The 19,964-nt window shown below is 36.5% G+C and overlaps 1 protein-coding gene across 2 annotated transcripts; it reads left to right on the top strand.

The window, feature by feature from the left end:
- Window positions 1-16: 16 nt before the first annotated feature.
- Window positions 17-11,823, top strand: LOC120212496 (zinc finger protein 830-like). Of its 2 annotated transcripts, none has more exons than XM_039210776.1 (9): window positions 17-169; window positions 392-532; window positions 1,093-1,192; window positions 8,743-8,854; window positions 8,982-9,369; window positions 10,742-10,817; window positions 10,899-10,945; window positions 11,061-11,259; window positions 11,518-11,823. In XM_039210776.1, the coding sequence occupies exons 2-8, from the start codon at window positions 447-449 to the stop codon at window positions 11,239-11,241; spliced, it is 990 nt and encodes a 329-aa protein (XP_039066707.1). In that variant the 5' UTR covers window positions 17-169; window positions 392-446; the 3' UTR covers window positions 11,242-11,259; window positions 11,518-11,823. The 2 variants fall into 2 exon arrangements, with proteins under 2 accessions (XP_039066707.1, XP_039066708.1); XM_039210777.1 differs by having other exon boundaries at window positions 11,061-11,278.
- The last annotated feature ends 8,141 nt before the right edge of the window (window positions 11,824-19,964 follow it).

Below are 19,964 nucleotides of genomic sequence, written 5' to 3'. Positions count from 1 at the left end.
CCCCTTTCTTTCTGTTTCTCTGCCCGTTGAAGGGAATAAAAAATACAATCCCTAAACTGCAGCTTTCCATTATCCCTCGTTTCGTAGCTTGTCTACATCTTCCTCCTTTTTCACACTTCACTTGCTTCTTCTTCCGTATAACTCAATTTCCAACTTTTCAAGAGGCCAGGTACTATTACTTCACTGTTTTATATTGGGTTTTCATTTTTCGGTTGCCTTTTCGAATTGATTTGTTTATTCCATTGGATCCGCGGGCTGAACCCAGCAGTTTTATTTTCCGTTAGATCATTAAAGCATTTATTTCCACTCTTTAATCAAACCCTTTTTTATGTTTATTTATTTCTTTGCTTTCTTTCTATTGTTGTTGTAATCTACGCCTTCCATAACACAGGTTACTAAATTTGGAGAAGAATTGCTTTATTGATTGTTAAGGTTGTGACGAGGGAATGGATGCCCAAGGGAGAACAAGGCAGTGTTTCGCGCCAATTGAATGCACAAAGAAGGAGAAACGCATAGATAATCCCCTTATCAAGTAAATTTATCCCTTCAGGACCATATAATCTAGCCATGAAATGAATATATAATTGTTCTAGCAATGCTTTTCTATTATTCATTTTTCTTGGGTAATATATTTTTTTTGGTTAATTTTTTGAAGTGTCTTGTTCTAGCTTTTCAGTCTCTGTTTTCTGAAGGATTGGTCTGAAATATATCATTTTGAAACTTGGAGTAATTTTCTGTGGGAAATTTTCTCATGCTTGCATTGGAATTCTTCTTGCTTTTCAGAATGATTCTTAATGTTATGGTTATTATTATGGATGTGTTCTAAAATCGATGTTTTTACTTGAGGATGTTGCTTCTAAGTTTTTGGGGGCATGAGTAAAGCGTATTCTTGTTATTTTCTCATTGCTAATGGATGAAATTTGATGTGTTGGTGCTTCTTTTGGTATAATTTCTTTAGAAATGTCTCATTGCTCTCTCTCGATATAGTTCATGGCAATTGATTTTCATCTTCAAAATTTTCTTTTGATATCACATTAATTAGTTATAACTTGTTTCTGAAAGTAACTTCTTTCTTTTCTTTTGCACATGAAGGTACAATGAATCTGACCAACCTGTCTGTCGGGTTTGTGAAGTTGTTTTGAAATCTGTATCCCATTGGGATGCACACCAAGCTTCACGTAAACATCATGAGGTAATCATTTTTCCTCCCTTGTGCATTGACATTCAAATCGTGACACAAAGTAGCTGCTAAAGGTGGGTTCAAAATACTGTCATAATGCTAATGTGAGAACTCACAAGGCATGTTCAAAGATGTTGAGTTCCTTTGCTACTTGCTAGCAGTGTTTAGATAACTGATTTGGTCTTGGAGACAGTTAAGTCATGTTTATAGGGTGTGGTGAGAATGCTACAACATAACAAAGGCTGTTGATATTACTTCTTTTAAAATAATCTCTGAAGTTTAAGGAGTTACTTTTGTTGGATTAGCTGATCTCTGTTGCCAAAATAATGGTTTACAGTGTACTTATGCAAGGTTGAGGAAAAGTTTGAGTACATTAAAGCTAGAACATGCCCTGTTGTTTAACTCCGTCTTAGGGCATGTGTTCTTCTGTCTGTTGTTTCACTTTTGATCTGAAAAGGTTTTGCAGTGTGCTTTTGACAGTTCTCGTGTAAATTGTGTAGTTTCTCAGATGGTGATTTATTAATTTGAAATTAGGGGCACTAGATATCATTATCATCTTTTGAATCAGAGGGATAGATATGGTTTTCAATACAATTTCTGATCTATAGTAATTTTTCATTTGTTTTATTTTTATTCAATTTTGGCAAGGTTTTGGTGAGGTCATTTAGCTGCAAATGCTGCATTTTTTATATTAATTTACCTGCCAAAAAATCAATGATGGTTGAGTTTTCTTGAACTATTCTTGGAACTAGTTAATAATTTAGGGAAAACTTACTGTTAAGAAGGGGGGTTTTTAACGAGGCCCTTTTCCTATTTTTTTTTTGATAGGAATAATAGGCCTCATTAAAAACCTCCTTCTTGGTTACCTCTTGACAGAAGTATCGCGGAAGGAGGAAAAGAGTGCCTTAGTTTATAATAAGAGAGTATTACATAACATTACAACAAGACCTAACAATTACCTATCCCATCCTTAGCTAACTTATCTGCTTCCCAATTACAGCCCCTAGGAATCCATCGAATAATAACCGCCCTCCCCCGAACTAAGGCAGCAATATCTAAGACCAGGGAACTGAAAAAATTAGGAACAGAAATAGGTGACAATACCATTCTACTGCAGATTTGCAGTCACTTTCCATGATCAGTCTTCCTTTTTTAGCCCAAGCTGATGAAACGAAAAGGTCTAGGCCTTTTTTAATAGCCTTCAGTTCAGCCAACGGCGGAGGTCCTGGACCAATACTACAGAGAAAGATAAAATTATACCATTACAGTCTCTCAAAGACCTCCAATTCCTCCAGCATTTCCATCCGACCTGACAGCCCCATCGACATTAACTTATAAAATCTGTCGGGGAGGAGCCAACAATGAGTCTCACATCTTTGTGTCTTCTTAAGATCAAACTTGTCTCTGCAATCGAGGGGTCCCCTACCAAACATCTACTGGAATTTTGAGATGTGGAAACTTAGCTAGAAACCATTTAGCCAACCTAAATCTTATAATGAAAAAGAGAGAGGTAATATCAAGGCTACAATTCTCAAACCAATTGAATTCCTTGTTTTCCAAATAGACCAAAGAACAACGGCTGGGATAATTTCCAAATGGTTGAGTCTCTTTTTAATCAGACCAAGAACTCAACAAAACTAGAGGATCAATAGGCAAGGCTGTTGAGATACTCCAAATCCTTAGAAATCTGTTCCAAAGATCCCTAATCACTGAGCATAATAAAAAAGATGCTGGACTGATTCTTCATTTTACAAAGTGGACAAAGAACGTCTTCCACAATAACCCCCTTCTTTAACTCCATTCTGACTGCCAATTTCTTGTGAGTGACTTGCCAAAGGAAGGCTTCGACTCTCGGGGGAGCTAAACCTGTCCAAACCATCCTCTTCCAAGAAAAACCCTCATCTTGACTATTTGATAAAGCCAACCTGCAAGTTTTCACTGAGAACAGACCATCCCCTTTCCCAGACCAAGACAGAAAATCCTCCAATGAGTCAGATACCTTAAAACAGTTTATTGTTTCCAGAAGCTCGACCCATTGTTCCAACTCCCAATCACTTAAGCTCCTTCTTGTTTGAACATCCCACATCCACCCATTAGCATCAAAACTACCAAAATCAGCCACCTTGCCCCTTTTATTAGTGGATAAAGCAAAAATTCTAGGAAATTGTGTCTTCAATGGTAAGTCATTTGCCCAAACATCATACCAAAACGAAATAGACTTGCCATTCCCCAATTGAACCCTAGTATGAGATCTCAAACAACCTCTTATGTCATCATCTTTCAAAAAATTATTCACGATTCCTTTCCAAATCCAAGAGTCTTGATTCGAAACAGCATTATTAATTGACAATGATAAGTTACTCGCATTGTTTTTGCTACATATCATCCTTTTCCAAAGAGCATCCTTCTCATTTGCAAATTTCCACACCCATTTACCCAACATGGCCCTATTTGCAATATTCATGTTCAAAACTCCCAAACCACCGGCCTCCAAAGGAGAGCAAACTGTCTGCCATCTAACCCAGTGCATACGATTTCTGTTTGAGCTATTCCCCCAAAGAAAATTGGCCATCAAAGAATTAACTTTCTGTCTGACTTTGAGTGGCATTTTAAACATGGATAAAAAGAAAATCGGTAACGAAGACAGTACCGATTTTATAAGCACCAGTCTGCCCGACATTGACAAAGAATTAGCCTTCCAACCAGCTAGTTTATTATTAAAATTCTGTAAAACCGGTTCCCAAAGTACTTCTGAATTCCTTCTTGCACCTATAGGTAATCCAAGATAATCCATGGGGAAACAGTCCACTGATCAGCCAATTTCATTCGCCCAAACATTTAAGATCTCATCTTCAACATTTATACCAAACAACTTACTCTTAGAAAGGTTTAGGTGCAGCCCTGTCATCAAGCTGAAGATCCTCAACACTCTTTTGATGTTTTGGATATTTGATAGTGAATCCTGACAGAATAGAATTAGATCATCCGCGAACTGTAGGTGAGATAAATGGAAAGGATTAACTGATCTACCAATTTCAAACCCATGAAACAGACCCAAATCAGTAGCTTTGGTCAACATTTGATGAAGTAGTTCGCCAATTAAATTGAATAAAAGAGGTGAAAGACTGCAGCCTTGTCTTAACCCTTTAATCATTAGAAACTCGTCAGTAGGAGAGCTATTCACGAGAACTGAAATTGAGGGCTGAAGAAAGACAATATTCAATCCAAGAAATCCATTTTTCCCCGAAACCCATAACTTTCAATAATTTAAGAAGAGTCGGCCATTCCACTGAATCGTATGCTCTTCGAAAATCCACTTTGAAAACTACCCCCCTCCTCCCTTGCTTCCTCCAATAATCTATACCTTCATTAGCTATAAAAGCGCAGTCTAACAATTGTCTACCCGGGATAAATGCGAACTGAAAAGGGCTTACGAGGTCATCTATGCAAGAAACCAGCCTTTTGGATAGAACTTTAGAAATAATCTTGTATAGACTGCCCACAAGGCTAATAGGTCTGTAGTCTTCTAAACTTTCAGGATTATGCTTCTTAGGTATAAGGGAGATGAATGCGTGATTAACTCCGTGATCCCATTGTCTGCCATTGTAAAAGTCACTGACAAATTTCATGATCTGCTCCTTAAACAAAGGCCAATATTTCTTGAAAAAACCCATAGAAAAGCCATCAGGTCCAGGAGCTTTGTCACTAGCTGAGGAAGAAATTGCAGCCCAAACTTCCTGTTCTAAGAACCTCTGCTCAAGACCATCTCTTTGCTCCTCCGATAGCTTTGCAAAAATCAGATTAACTTCCCCCACTTCCAGCGTAGAAATCGTATTATACGCTCTTTTGAAGTAATTCAAAACATGTGACCTTATTTGAACTATATCTGTCAATTCCGCACCCTCCACCTTCAAGAAGTTGATAGCATTAGTTCTGTTTCTTTTCAATGCACTTAAGTGGAAAAACCTCGTGTTCCTGTCACCCTCTTTTACCCACCTCACTCTAGACTTCTGACACCAAATGCTTTCCTCTATTCTGTGCAGCCTCCATAACTCACTTCTGAGAAACGTTAACTGATCCCTATCTTGCTGAGAAAAGGCGGCACCTTGTGACTTCACTTCCAAATCATTAACTTTATACTCAATATCTGAAATAGCCTCTGAGATCCCCATGTGATTATTGTTGGACCAATTTCTTATCCTCTTTTTCGTATCTTTTAGAATGTTGAAGATTCCCCTACCTCCCCTCTTCTTCTCCAAATCAGCTAAGGAAATCTCAATCAAATTGTCAAAACCTTCTTCCTTTAATAGATAGTTAAAAAATCTAAAAGGTTTGGGGCCCCAGTTCTGCCTATCTTCTTCCAGCACAATTGGATTGTGATCAGAGAGAGATTTGGGCAGCATTCTTTGAATCACCTTAGGAAACCCCTGTAGAAAATTGCTACAAACCAGAAAACGGTCCAATCTTACCCATGTAGCCTGCTCTCTATTGTTGCACCAAGTGTATGTACCTCCTGCTAATGGGAGATCAATGAGGTTTGTTTGTTGAACAAAGGATCTAAGCAAATCTAAGGCATGCCAATTTTGCGAAAAGCCTTATTTTTCTGATGGATTAAGATAGGCATTCAGATCTCCTCCTAAGCAAACTGGGAGGTTTACATTTGAAACGAAATTCAACAACTCCCGAAAGAACTCCTTTTCTTCCTCAACAGACGGGCCATACACATTAATTAACACACATTCAAACAAATTCCCCTTGAATTTCTCTGAAATTGCAATGAATTTGCTGTTTTTTTCTTCATTTGTAACTTGAAACAAAGCTTCATTCCATAGACACATCAAACCTCCTGCTGACCCATCAGCCGGATAAAAACTCTCACCTTGAAGCAACTTACCTCCTAATCTTCTACACAGCCCATTAGAGCTTCGATTTAGTTTCGTCTCCTGCAGAAATAAGAAAACCGGTTTGTTCCTATTTACAAGTCGAGCTACTGCTCTTTTTTTTTTCTTTCCTCCCTAAACCCCTTATGTTCCAAGAAATAATATTAAGATTATTCATATCAATAAATCTTAAAATCCCTCAAAAGGCAGACCCTTTCAATTCCATCTTCATAATTTCTTCTTCCAAAACATGTTGTCCCCCTTTAAATGAAATCCCCAACATATCGCACACCTCCCTGGTAGTATCGGCTTCATTTCTAGCACTTTCTTCCAATTGAGAATACCCTGAATTAGCTGTGTCCAGATCCATATGTTCCCTGACCAAACCCCTATTCACCCTTGTATACACCCTTTCGTGAAAGCTAACTGAGATTTCACCCTCCGAGCAATCACTTCCCGACTTGTTTGAAACAAGTCTTAATTTCCTATGATTATCAATTCCTCTTGGGCGAGAGAGAAACTGGACCGAGTTTTTAAAACTAATCCCCATATTTCCCAATGTTTTGCAATTATCAACCATAGGTAGCAACGAACTGATCCCCTCTCGACTCACAACTGAAACCCTTTGTGCATCATCTATAACCCCCAACTGCTGTTTTCCTTTATTTAATTCATTGGAAATATGGTTTCTGTCCCCACTACTCTGTCCAACAAACATCCTCTGAATCAGATCATCTTCCTGACCTTTAACCATCTCCTCATTCATTTGCGTTCCTCCATTGCTTACCAAAAATGCATTCTCAGCCGAGAAGTTTGAATCCTCCATTTCCATATCCACGTGTTTCCCACTTTGTATTAAATTATCCTCACATACAACTGGTGTCCCAATAGCTTCTACCAAATCCAAATTTACTGATAACCCATTAGCTTGGTCAGCCTTACCAAGTCCCAAGGTGAGATCCCCCATGTTTAAATTCCTTTCTCTTCCATCCAAACATGCTTCCGACACAATTTGTTGACCTGGAACTCCACCTGATTCTGTCCTTTCTGAGCACATATTATCCTCGATATTATTAAAAGGTATTCTCTCTATCCCACTCCCAATTCCGCACATGCCATCCACATTAGAGACATCCCTACCCAACTCTTCTCCATTATTCTGAGGATCAGACCCCACCTGAATACCCATTTGCTCGTACTGACTATCTACCTCCGCCTCATGATTCCGGTTCGACGAGCTGTCCTTTCCGTGATCCACTGTTCCGACCCCATCCTCTGCATCATCTAAAACCGGAAAAAAATCATCGGTACCTTCCACCTTTAACTTAATACAGAACACTCTCCCTAAAGTATTAACTATAACATGCGGTGGGATATCAAACGGACTTTCCACCCTCAACAGCATATGCGCCACCCTGCAATCCACTCGATTAACTGTTTGTTCCTTAATCTTCACCAACTTGCCCCATTTCGAAGCTAGCATTGTAAAAAATGGATCTGACCAACAATTTAAAGGAACCCCCATCAAAGAAACTTCACAATATGGTAGTGGCATACCATTATCGTCCAGAACAGGCTCCAACCTTTCAAACCAGAAGGATAAAGTCTCCCACTTTCCTTTCATCGTTGCAACTTTCTCTTCGATTGTTTGGAACACTACTAAGCTAGAGCCTTTCGCATAACCCCAACGAATCACCTTGACATTGATCCCTTCCGTTCTTAGAGCCCTTTGCACGAAATCAATTTCAAAGATTGGCTTGCAAATGCCTGTTAATGACGATCTCAGCCATGTCCTATCCTCTACAGGAACGAATATTTGCAAGGGCTTCTTCTCTCCCCTCTTCTCTTCATTCCTACTCGCTTTCTGAGTCTCCTTTAGTTTCACTCCCTCAACCGTATCCTTGTATGACCTGCCATCATAAAACCTGCTCATCTGCTTCCTTGTCCCTCCATCCTCAACCATGGATACTGCTCCTTTCCCACCATCATTAAATTGAGTTTTTGCACTTCTTCCATTTTGCTCCTCCGTTCCAGCCATCCTGACCCCCACCACACTATTATGTTCCGAATTCCTCTAAAAGCTCTTTCTCTGATACTTCGCGATTGTCACCGAAATCTTCCTCCCGTCCAATAAAGCGTTGTTCATCTTATCCATAGCATACAGCAGATCTTCTCTGCTTGCAAAATGCATGAATGCGAACGTACAATACTTATAATTAAATCTCTTATTAACTGACGGAATGAACACCTTAGTCACTTTGCTCAGTCGACTAAAACGCTCCCATAATGCACTTATGGTTACATTCCTACTAAGATTATCCACAAAAGCAACCCAAGATACTCCTCCAGGCTCCGATCTAGCTTTGTCTGAGGAAGTACTTCCAAACGATCTCTCACGCTCTCTCTCTCTAACTTTCTCACTCATTCTGTTTTAAGGCCCTTTTCCTATAAAAAATTAGGGAAAACTTAATTGTACTTTCAGTTTTGGGGTTTCCTATTATGGTAGGTTTAGAAATAGGTAGAACAGGAATTCAAATACCCTGGCTTCATACATGATTACCCCCCCAGGTCTTACTATTAGGGTATTTAGTTTCCTCATTGGTTATTTGTTCCATGCTTCCATACTTATACTATTATCCATCTTATTTCAATATACTTATCAGAGGCTTTATGTTGGAACAGGCAATTAATACCTTGAAAGCTAATGCAGCTAGGCTTACTCAGGCTAGCAATACACAATCTGGGCTGCATCAAGGGTTTTTTGATAATCATGAGGCGGGGAAGCAAAAAACAGGTAATAGCTACGGATTATGACTTTATTCTGTTTTTTACTGCATTTAGATTGGTTCCCTAACGAAAACGTAGGTTTATAGTAGGTAATGGTAATTAGACTTGACATAATTAGTTCACTTATGTAACAGAGATTGCAAAGAAGACAGATCCTAATTCAAACAAAAAGCTTGGAATTTCAGCCCAAACTCATGCAAAGGAGTCTCCATATCCAGAGACTGAGGAGGATGGTTCTCCTCAAAATATTGCCATTCAAACAAAGGTGACTCAGATTCCTGATTCAAGACAGGTGACTCAGTTAGAAACCAAGAAAGTGAAAGGATCTCTTCCTGATGACTTCTTCGATAAGGATGATGCCAAGTTACCTCTGGAGCCTCCTAGGGAGAATAAACAGGCGTCAGAGCAGGGAAATGCTCTGGAAACCAAGCAAGTAAAGGGAGCTCTTCCTGAAGGATTCTTTGACAATAAGGAAGCTGATTTACGTGCTCGTGGCATTAAGCCTGTTAAAATAGATGTCAAGTAAGTTCCTATTTAGATGAATTAATGCATATTTGAAAAACCATTGTCTTCTGGTTTGAAAGTTATATATCTTTCTTGAAGCTATTCTTTTGAGGGGAAGTATAAAAAACTAGAAACTATGATAAACAAATTACATTAGTGTTCAACTTCAAGGTTTTCCGGCACAACTAGTCAACTACTATCTCTTCTTTTTGTAATTAGCTGATAATAGTTCGTAACTAAGTTTCTCTTGAGAAACTATTTCAATTTAAATGAATTCTGTTTGTAGTTAAGTGTGTTTGATATACATGAATTGATGGATAACATAGAATAAACCATGTTTTACTACTAAGAGGATGTTAATATAATTAATTGGATAACTTTTACTTGTAGTATGAACTTTACTCAATCCTCTTGAAACAGAGAGACTTTTTATGTGCTTAGAAGCTCTTATTTGTAGGCTTTCTATTCTACCTCTTAGAACTTGCTTTTCCTCAAATAAAAAAATGCATTTAACATTCATTGGTTGAGTCAGTCAAAATAGTCATTTTATTCTTATTCATGCACAGCAAACAGAAATCACTGTCCGCCTAATGCTAGACATGTCAAATGGAGAATAGGATAAAGATTATAATGCAGTTCAGAGGCGGAAACAATGAAGAAACACCGAAACAGTTCTAAAAATATAGAATAAGGGCTAAATGTAAAATTGAAGTTGGATGTAGAACACTATGGTTTAGGGTTGTAGAGCCACCATGGAACAATGTCCAGCTGTAATATGGCCACCTCCAGGGGGGAAAAACAAAGGCTATAACAAGTCTGCTTAATGTGTGTGAAGGAAAATATATTACAGGGTTCAGGTAGAATTTTGTCAAAGATAAGAAAGTAGTTTGGATTCGCTGAGATTATCCCATCTACCGAGTGTAAGCATAAGAAAATTAGTCTATGCTACCTCCCCGCATGATTATATTTAAAAATCAGTTATCTAATGAAAATAATTTTAAATTTTTAGGGATACAAAGAGAACTAGAAAAACAGGGATATTCAGTAAGTTTCAAAAATAAAAGAAAATACCTTTTGAGTCATCCTACATTAGGTGATCCTATTTGTCATCCTATGCCCATCAGGTGAACACTAATCGTGGGATAGAGATAGTTTTATCCCATTCTGTTCATCATCTTCACACTGAATGCACCATTTTTTGTTGTGCTTTATTCTAGTCTTCTGATCATATCTTATACCAAAGACAAGTGCCTGAATAACTTTTGCGATATGAGCTGGTATTGAACTACTGCTTCAATATTTAATTTGCATAGGATAATTGGCTAAAATTCTCTCCTACCTGTATATCTTTTTCGTTACAATACCTTGACTAATTCTGCATCCTGGCCAGAGATGAGTACAAGGAATTTGAAAAGTTGATTCAAGAAGATTTGCAAGTGGTGGACAATCGTATGGAAGAAGAAGAGGTTAGGTCCTTTTCTCTCCTTGTAGCATCCACTATAGCTTCAGTTGCACTCTAGACTTATTTTATGTTTTCCAACATGCAGATTGATGCAGCTGAAACGATCGAAGAGGCTGAATCTTTGGAGCAAAAGTAAGTTTTTTGTGCTTGTCACGGTTTGTGGCTCTCATCCACCTTTTTTCAATTGTGAATGAAAGGCAACTTAGTATCATATTCATCTAGTTCATTTATCTTTTTCCTCATTCAGGGTTTACAAGCAGAAAGTCGAAATGTTATGGAAGAGGAAACTGGAATTGGAGTCCACTAGATCGAATAAACGTTGCAAAGGGAAAGAAGCTGATAGACAGGAATCTGACAGTGAAGATTCATCTAGTGACGGTGACAGCGATGAGAATTTTGCAGTTGATTGGAGAGCTCAACATCTATGAAGTGACCACAAATATTGGGTCTGTTTTCCTTGGAACTGTATGTGATTTTGTCTTATTTGACATTGATGGCAGTATGATTTCCAGATCATGTATTGTATATATATTGTTTCTCTAAAAACGTGTTTTATTAGTATTTGCAATTCATAGTCCGAAGCATATATGAGTGGTGACGCAAAGTGCAATGTGTCTGTAAAATAAGTCATATAATGTGTGTCCAAATCACAAATTGCCTACTCTAGATTTAAATACTGATCTTTTGTGCTGATCATTTTGCAGATTTTATCTGTGAGATGAAGAGAGACAAAATCCAAATACATTCTGATCGATTTTGCAAGACGCAAAGCAATTGAACCTTGGTCATTTCAGCTGAAATATACTCTTTCAACCGAATGACAGTAGCATCAGTGCCATTTGTCTATAAGATGGACTGATTAGGTTTTGAAAAGATTTATCAAGTAACGACTAATCTATTCATTGACGGCTTGTAGTTTAAGCTTGGTTTACAGGTGTTCATGGATTGGAGAATTTCTATTCTGAATCAGAGTTTTATATTGAGTAATGTAATTCTGTTGCAGCTTTGCACCTGGGTTTTAGTTATTAATAGATTTAGTGAAATCTGCGACTAACCTGATGCCAATGAAGAGGGTTGATATAAATTACTATACTATTATTACCCATCCAACAGCCTGGTTTTGGATTTCCTGTTGCAGATTCTGAAAATTAACCTAGTTGATTTATGCATTTGTCTTTTGAAATTTATCATTTTTGTAAAAATCGGTTAAATTTCAGCATAACATTAAAAAAATGATAGAATACGGGTTTTTATATATTTTTCAAAATTTTATTCGTAATTAATGAGATTCACACTTATAAGCTATTGGCTCTGAACAAAAAGTTTTAACATTTAAGCATTTTTTTGTTAATTATGAATTATTTTTGCAAATGATCTTACATTGAATGTCTTAAAGTAATTGAAAATTAATTAATTTTTTAAAAGAACACGAGCATATTATGACTCCACTATACTGTGTGTGTTTGTTATAGATGCTCATAGGTTTGTTAGGCATCTATTATCATTATAAGCAAGGTTTGGAGAACGGTTAGGATTTTCTGTTAGACTGTTTACCTCTTTAGTTGTGCTCTTTCCTTTATATAAATTTCTCTGATCCTCTACAAGATATTATAGGTTAGTGAATAAAGTCGTCACTCTTTCACTGTCATAATATGGTATCATAATATGATGGTAGTCGTTTTTCTCCAATGATCAGTGGTGCGAATGACGGTTCTGGGAGTTCTCTTTCAAACTGTTGTTCAACATTTACCTAAGCTTGATACTGATAAGCTTTCTGTAAATTCTTTTCTTCTTTGGAAACATTCACTATCATAATATGGTATCATATCAGAAATCAACGATCTAATCTTCATACTGTAGCTCCATACATAGGTAAGAGTTCTATACTTATCAGTAATGGTGAAGTTGTTTCTTTTACACATATTGGTCAAGGTTTTTTACCTTCAAAGTTAAGGTCTCTAAGGTTAGATAATCTTTTATTTGTTCCTTCGATTCGGAAAAAAATTGCTTTCTGTTTCGTATTTTGCCTGTGATAACAACATTTTTTTAGTTTTATCCACATGAGTGTTTTGTGAAGGATTCTCGAAATCATGCTTTGTTGATGAAAGGGCGCACACTACTAATGGCCTGTATAGGTTGTAGGTATCCGATTCTGTTAATGATTTGGGTGGTCATTCTTTTGGTTTGTTTGGTATTGAGGCTAAGACTGTGAGCAAAAACACAAGATCTCTTCATATGTGGCATCAATGTCTTGGCCATCCTAATTTGAATGTGCTAAAGATTGTTCTTAATAATTGTAATGTGGTTGTTATTGATAATAAAATGCCTAATATTTGTTCAGCTTGTTTGCAAGGTAAGACGCATAAGTTGCCTTTTTATTTGTCTGAGAGTAGGTATAACATTCTTTCTAAACTTTTTGTCTCATATGTATGGGGTCCTGCCCCTGTTGCATCGGATGAGTATTGTTATTATGTTTCATTTATTGATGTTTTTAGTAGACATACTTGGCTTTACTTGATGAAGAAAAAGTCTGAAGTGTATAAATGTTTTCTTAATTTTCATAAAATGGTCGAAGTTCAATTTGAATGTCAGATTAAGGCACTTCAGATGGACAATGGAAGTGAGTTTGTGGCTCTTCATCAGTGATTGCTCATGTATGGTGTTTAACATAGGGTCTCTTGTCCCAAAATCTCATAACAAAATGGTACGACAAAACGAAAACACCGACACATTGTGAAAATAAGACTTACCTTGTTAGCTCAGGCTTCATTGTCTGTTGGTTTTTGGATTCATGCATTCATCACTGCTATTCATTTGATTAACAAACTGCCTACTGGTGTGTTAGGTGATAAGTCCCCTCATGAAGTTCTTTTTGGAGTAAAACTTGATTACTCTATGTTGCGTGTGTTTAGATGTGCCTGTTACCCTCTTGTACGACCGTTTAATCAGCATAAACTTGATTTTCGATCAAGACAATGTATCTTCCTTGGTTATAGTACTGCTCACAAAGACTACAAGTGTCTTGACATGAGTGGACGCATTTTTGTTTCTTGTCATGTTACGTTTGATGAGTTTGTGTTTACTAGTGTAGGTGATTTTCGATCTATGCGAAATGTTGTTGATACAGGTCTGTCTAGTCTTCCACTTGGGATTGGTACAAATGTTGACTCCACTAGTCCACAGAGTTCAGCTCGGTTTGTTACATATGGTTTGGTTCATAATAGTCTTGTAGGCAATGACTTTAGTACTTCATTAGCTAATGAGTTTGATGTGCAAGACACTGTGGTTTCTCCTACTGATGAATGTGCTAATCCTGATACTCATGTGTTATCTTCTAATAATGATGTATCTGGTGTGTAGGGTTCCAGACAAGGAGTTTTTGATATTCCTATTGTTGATTCAACAGGGTGAATGTGTTATTTCTTTGGCTGATTTGCAAGCTTCTGTTGTTTCTGTTCCAATTGAGAACAGACATGCCATGCAAACTCGAGTAAGAGTGGGATTCGAAAACCCAAGGTTTTTTAAGTAAGTAGTTTACCTTCGATTGGGATGAAGGTGAGCCTTGTTCTATTGCTGATGCTATGAAAAATCCAGCTTGGAAGCATGTTACACAGTTGGAGTATGATGCGTTGGTAAAAAATAACACTTGGATGCTAATGCCACTACCACCTAATCAAACTGCAGTTGGGTGCATGTGGATTTTTAAAGCTAAAAAGAATGTTGATGGTTATGTTGCCCATTATAAAGGACTTGTTGTTAAGGGATACTTACAACATGCAGACCATGATTTTCATGAAACCTTTAGCCCAGTGGTTAAGCCTGTCACCGTTCGGACAATTCTTTCTATTGTTGTCTCGAGGAAATGGGATTTGCGTCAAATTGACATTAATAATGTGTTCTTGAATGGTAATCTTGCTGAGGAGGTATACATGTCTCAGCATCTTTGGTATGAACAAGGAGATAAAAAGACAATGATTTGTCGACTTAACAAGGCCATTTATGGTTTGAAACAAGCACCTCAAGCCTAGTTTGAGAAACTCGGGGGTTATTTGGTGACTGAAGGTTTTGTTGTATCAAAATATGATTCATCTTTATTTGTTAGAAAGTATGATGATAGTTTTCTTTATCTTCTTGTTTACGTCGGTGACATAATTCTTATTAGTAGTAATAGTGATGAGATTCAATGAGTAATTACTAACCTTGATGTTGTTTTTTATTTAAAGGATCTTGAGAAGCTTAGCTACTTCTTACATATCTAGGTTGAGTATACTTGTGATGGTATGTTTCTTCATCGGAGGAAGTATATCAAGGAGCTTATCGGGAGAAGTGGACTTGATAAAGCAAAGAGTCTACCAACTCCTATGGTGATCAGTTGCAAGTTATCCTCTCAACGTGGAAGTCCTGTTTTGAATCCAATTGAGTATCGAAGCATAGTTGGTGGTTTACAATACATGACCATTACAAGGCCAGATATTTCCTTCGCTGTTAATCGTGCTTGTCAATTTTTACAGAATTTGTTAGATGAACATTATGTTGTTGTTAAGCGTATTTTGAGGTATCTATAGGGTACATTTGATTATGGACTAAAATTTACTACCAATGCTCAGTTGTCCATCACAGGGTTTATAGACATTGATTGGGGGTCTAATGTTGACGATCGAGGCTCAAATTTGGGGTTTTGCATTTAATTTAGAGGTAATCCTATGTCGTGGTCTTCTCGGAAGCAACAGGTCGTGTCCAGGTCTACTGTTGAGGCAGAGTACCAAAGTGTTGCATGTGCTACAACTGAGGTGATTTGGTTTGAATCTCTGTTGCGAGAACTTCATGTTGTTCTTGATCGTAAAGTTGTTATGTGGTGCGATAACTCTAGTGCAGTGGCAATGTTTGCTAATCCAGTGCTACATTCTAAGTTTAAACATGCTGAGATGGACTTGTTTTTTGTTAGGTAAAGGGTTATGCCAGGATTGTTTTAGGTAAATGAAGTTTCAGTGTGAACAAGTGGCTGATGTGATGACTAAACCATTGTCAGGGTTGTTCTTCACTCAGTGCAGAGATAAGTTAGTTGTTCGACGTATGGAGGATGCTGGTAAGTAGTGTTATTTGTTTGTTTTTTTGTTTTTTCTTTTTGCAGGTTTGCATCAATGATGAAGAGTAAGATAGTAGGGAGAATATTATGAGTCTACTATATTGCTATAGCTGCGAGTGTTATAGATGCTCATAGATTTGTTAGGCATCTGTTATCATTGCTAGCAAGGTTTGGAGAACGGTTAGGGCTTTTTGTTAGTCTGTTCACCTCCTTAGCTATGCTCTTTCCTTTGTATAAATCTCTCTGATTCTTTACAGGATATTACAGGTTAATGAATAAAATCTAAGAGTGTCGTCTTTCTTTCACTATCATAATAAAGTAGTCCCAATGTTAAAGGGTAAGATATTCTTTTTTAGGTTTCAACACTAACAAACTGTGCTGCCTGAGATACAAAGACATGAGAAGTGTACTTAAATTATTCTTCAACTTTGAATGAAGATTGTCTAAAACGTATTTTAATCGACTTGGAGAAAGTATAACGGAATTGATGAGCAGAGATAAAATAAGTGAATATTTATAACGAGGTGACGAGAGATTTGAGACAAATGCACACCGAATATTGATATTTATTTTATTTACTCAAAATTATTGACGATAATTTATATGAGGTCAAAGTATGTGTTTCCAAACCCTATATTTTGTCCTTAGAGGGTACACGAACAAGAATCCTGTTTCACTGGATTTATTTATCCTAGTTGATGGCTTGGACTTTGATGTACCTTTTATTCATCCTTAGAGTTAACTTTAAAAAATTGTAGCAGATTATTTATCTGGTTTTTCAGAAATGACCATCCAGCTCAGTTGGTAGAGCACAAGGTTCTTAACATTGGGGTCGTGGGATCGAGTCCCACGAAAGGCATTTCATAATTCGGAGGTCTCCTAGGGAAGCTGCTCTTAACCCGGTGTTGGGGGCAGACTACTATCCTACCTCCCTCTTACCCCATTACATATGGGAATAAGGATTAGCTAATTTATTTTTTTATCTGGTTTTTCAGAATAAAAAATCATTTGATCAATCTTTACTCCCTTGCATTATGGATGTAAGATTTACACTCTTCTACATAAAACAGGTTTTTAGTGGCCTTTTTTAGTCCTATAGCGGTGTTTTTAAGCGCCGCTAAAAACACTATCGGCGCTAGGAAGAGCGTCACAAGAAGCGTCGCTAAAATGAATGCCTCAAAAGGTAACTGTGTTTTTTAACCTAAAACGCAGCAAAAGGTCGAGTTTATATAGCGGCGTTTGTTCTTTCAAACGCCACTATATGTTATGATTTATAGTGGCATTTTTGTTCACAAACGCCGCTAATTATCCTGTCTTTAGTGGTGGTTTTTCCACAAACGCCGCTAATCTCTTCTCTTTAGTAGCTTTTTATCATAAACGCCACTAATTCTATTATTTTGAGTGGCGTTTTTAATACAAAACAGTGCTATACATTATGATTTGTAGTGGCATTTTTACCATAAATGCCGCTATTTGCAAAAGGTTGGCATAGGCAGGTTGATTGGGTTGCTCTTCATTGAACCCGTAAATTGTTGATCATCACTATCTTAATCCTTAAACTTCCATTAATGCTAATATAATATTATTTTACTAATGAGTTTCAACCTTAGGCATGATGGCATTATTTAAAGAGCTGGTAATGACATCTTTTATTTTGCAGTAAACAAAAGCAATGGCCTAAACAGTATGAACAAATGAGTAACTATTATAAATAATGAGTCTTCCCAAAAGAGAGTAGTTTTTTCTTTTTCAAGCAATGTTTCAACTTTTTTTCATCAAATAGTAAATTTAAAGAAGAATCAACTCAGTTCATTTCATTAAAAACAATAACAAGTGTCTGTGAAAATGGAAAATAAAACAAAAGAAGTTTTTAACTTGAACCCATAAACATAAACAAACCACAAAGGGCACTTAAACTATTCATTTCCAATAAAAATTTCAAAACCTGGAACAATAAACAAACCAGTCATGACAAGCATTAAAAATTTCAAAATTGAGAGACATACTACCCTGCCAGCTAAAGATATATGTGAACTGTTAAATAGTAAAAGGATTTAGCATCCAAGTTCCCAGTCAACAACACAATTCATAGAGGTTTACCACTGTTGTAGAAGACAGAGATAAGAATGCACCAACAAAACCCCTTATGAAGGTTTACTTCCACGTAACTGCAAAAAGCATGTAGTTGCATCCATCAAAAACTCATAGCTAATAATCTGAGTAAAGGGGAAGGAAAACACTGTAACACTGCAATACTAGGAAAACTCATAGCTGTATCCATCAAAATCTCATAGCTAATTCATTTTGATGATCATCAAAGAAGACAAGAACCCGACTGAAATAAGAAATTCCTCGACTGTAGAACTAAATGAACTATTTATAAATGAAATAAGTTCATTTATCATATCATCATTAGGGAAACATTACATGATTATAGAATAACCGAAAAAAAGCATATAATAAAACCATCACAACGTAAGGTCAAAACAGACAATAGTAAAATGAAACATGAGCCCAAATGATGCAAAGATATTTAACAGTCTCTTCAATCTCTCCACAAATTTCTAGCTGGTATACTCTAAATTTCACTCACCAAAGCCAGAGTCCTGTCCACATCAAAACTATCAAGACTCGCTGATTCATGAAAATTACATTCGTCAAGTATTACGGCCCCTGAACCATATGAACTCCTATAATCTGCCACAACAGACAAGAGAATGGAAAACACTGAACTCAAATTGTGGGTGAAAAGTAGATAAAGCAATTTAAACTGTATTGCCAAGAACAGTCATTTCAAATACAATAGTTGCCACTTGTTAAAGTTGAGAAACATGGCTTATATACGTATAATAGTCCACTTGAATGTTGAAGCAAGTAGCAACCTTAAAAAAATAACTTCATTGAGCAAAAAAATATATAAATAATTAGAAGCAAGCACCACTATAGAACAGAATTATCAACAATAAATGCACAATAAATATGCACATGAGAATGAAGTACCATAGACCAATCCCCCTCCTCTTCCTTATGCTCAAGTCTTTATTAAGAGCTAATCGAATTTCTGGATTTCCTGTCATAAAACTTTTCATTTGAATAGTGGGTGAGACAAGGATGTAATTGGAAAAGTAGCTCAAAGTGTGGATTCAGATTCTGATTTTCAGATCAATTTAGTTCACATTCACTCTAAATTATCATCCTCTTATATTCTTTCCTACATAAAATAATTGACATTTCGTGTAAAAGTGACGAGTGTTATATTTGATTAATATTTTATTATTAATTAATCTGCGTTATTCTTTTTTATAATGCTAATTGGGATTATTTGTGTTAGATTTCGCGTAGGACTCAATTTTCGAGAAAACAACAATTAAAGTGCGAATTAGAGCATATTTATCCCATTTATCTGGAGTAGTCGGCGCCAACTCAGATTCAGAGACCAAGTTGGGACCCAACTTCTATTAAATAATCCAAGTAGCAATATCAATGGAGGAAAGCAAGGCGAACCACAAATCTTTAGGAATTAAAATTTGTAATTAAATTCAAATATTTGATATTTTATTATTTTATTAATTAAGATTTTAGTTTGCATGGAATTTTAGTTTACTATTATTTAGGATTTTTAATTATTTATTATTAGTACTTTTAATTTACTATTAATTAGGAATTAAGTGTTTTAATTTTCTTACGCATTAGTATTTTATTATCATTAGGATTATCTCAAAGCTATAAATACCCTATAGGGGTGAAGCACAAGTTCAGAATTCAGTATAGAACTGATTTTGACTTATTCTTTCATTCTAATAAAATTCTCTTCTTTTTCATATACTTTTCCTTCCACACTTCAAGCATGAGTTTTACCATGTTTGGCTAAACTTTCCATTAGCTGATAGATAAGCTGCTACTCAATCCAATCTCGTGAGAATTACAAAGGCTCTTCATATCTTTAGGTTTCTTTCTTGATTTTCGGTAGACAAAGAGAGACAATCGACTTTTCTTCAAACATCTCGATATCTTCAATCCAAGGAGTGCACATTAGCTTGATCGACGTTGCGATTTACAGTTGGG

The sequence above is a fragment of the Hibiscus syriacus genome, unplaced genomic scaffold (assembly GCF_006381635.1).
Source record: "Hibiscus syriacus cultivar Baekdansim isolate YM2019G1 unplaced genomic scaffold, ASM638163v2 tig00110013_pilon, whole genome shotgun sequence".
Lineage (NCBI taxonomy): Eukaryota > Viridiplantae > Streptophyta > Magnoliopsida > Malvales > Malvaceae > Hibiscus > Hibiscus syriacus.
This window is presented reverse-complemented; position numbering and strand designations above follow the sequence as displayed.

What these genes read in the sequence shown, in the direction of transcription:
- LOC120212496 (XM_039210776.1), top strand. Translation starts at nt 447, where the DNA reads ATGGATGCCCAAGGGAGAACAAGGCAGTGTTTCGCGCCAATTGAATGC. An exon ending in GGCGGGGAAGCAAAAAACAG is followed by an intron (nt 8,855 to 8,981) that starts GTAATAGCTACG and finishes CTTATGTAACAG; the next exon opens with AGATTGCAAAGAAGACAGAT. An exon ending in GCTGAATCTTTGGAGCAAAA is followed by an intron (nt 10,946 to 11,060) that starts GTAAGTTTTTTG and finishes TTCCTCATTCAG; the next exon opens with GGTTTACAAGCAGAAAGTCG.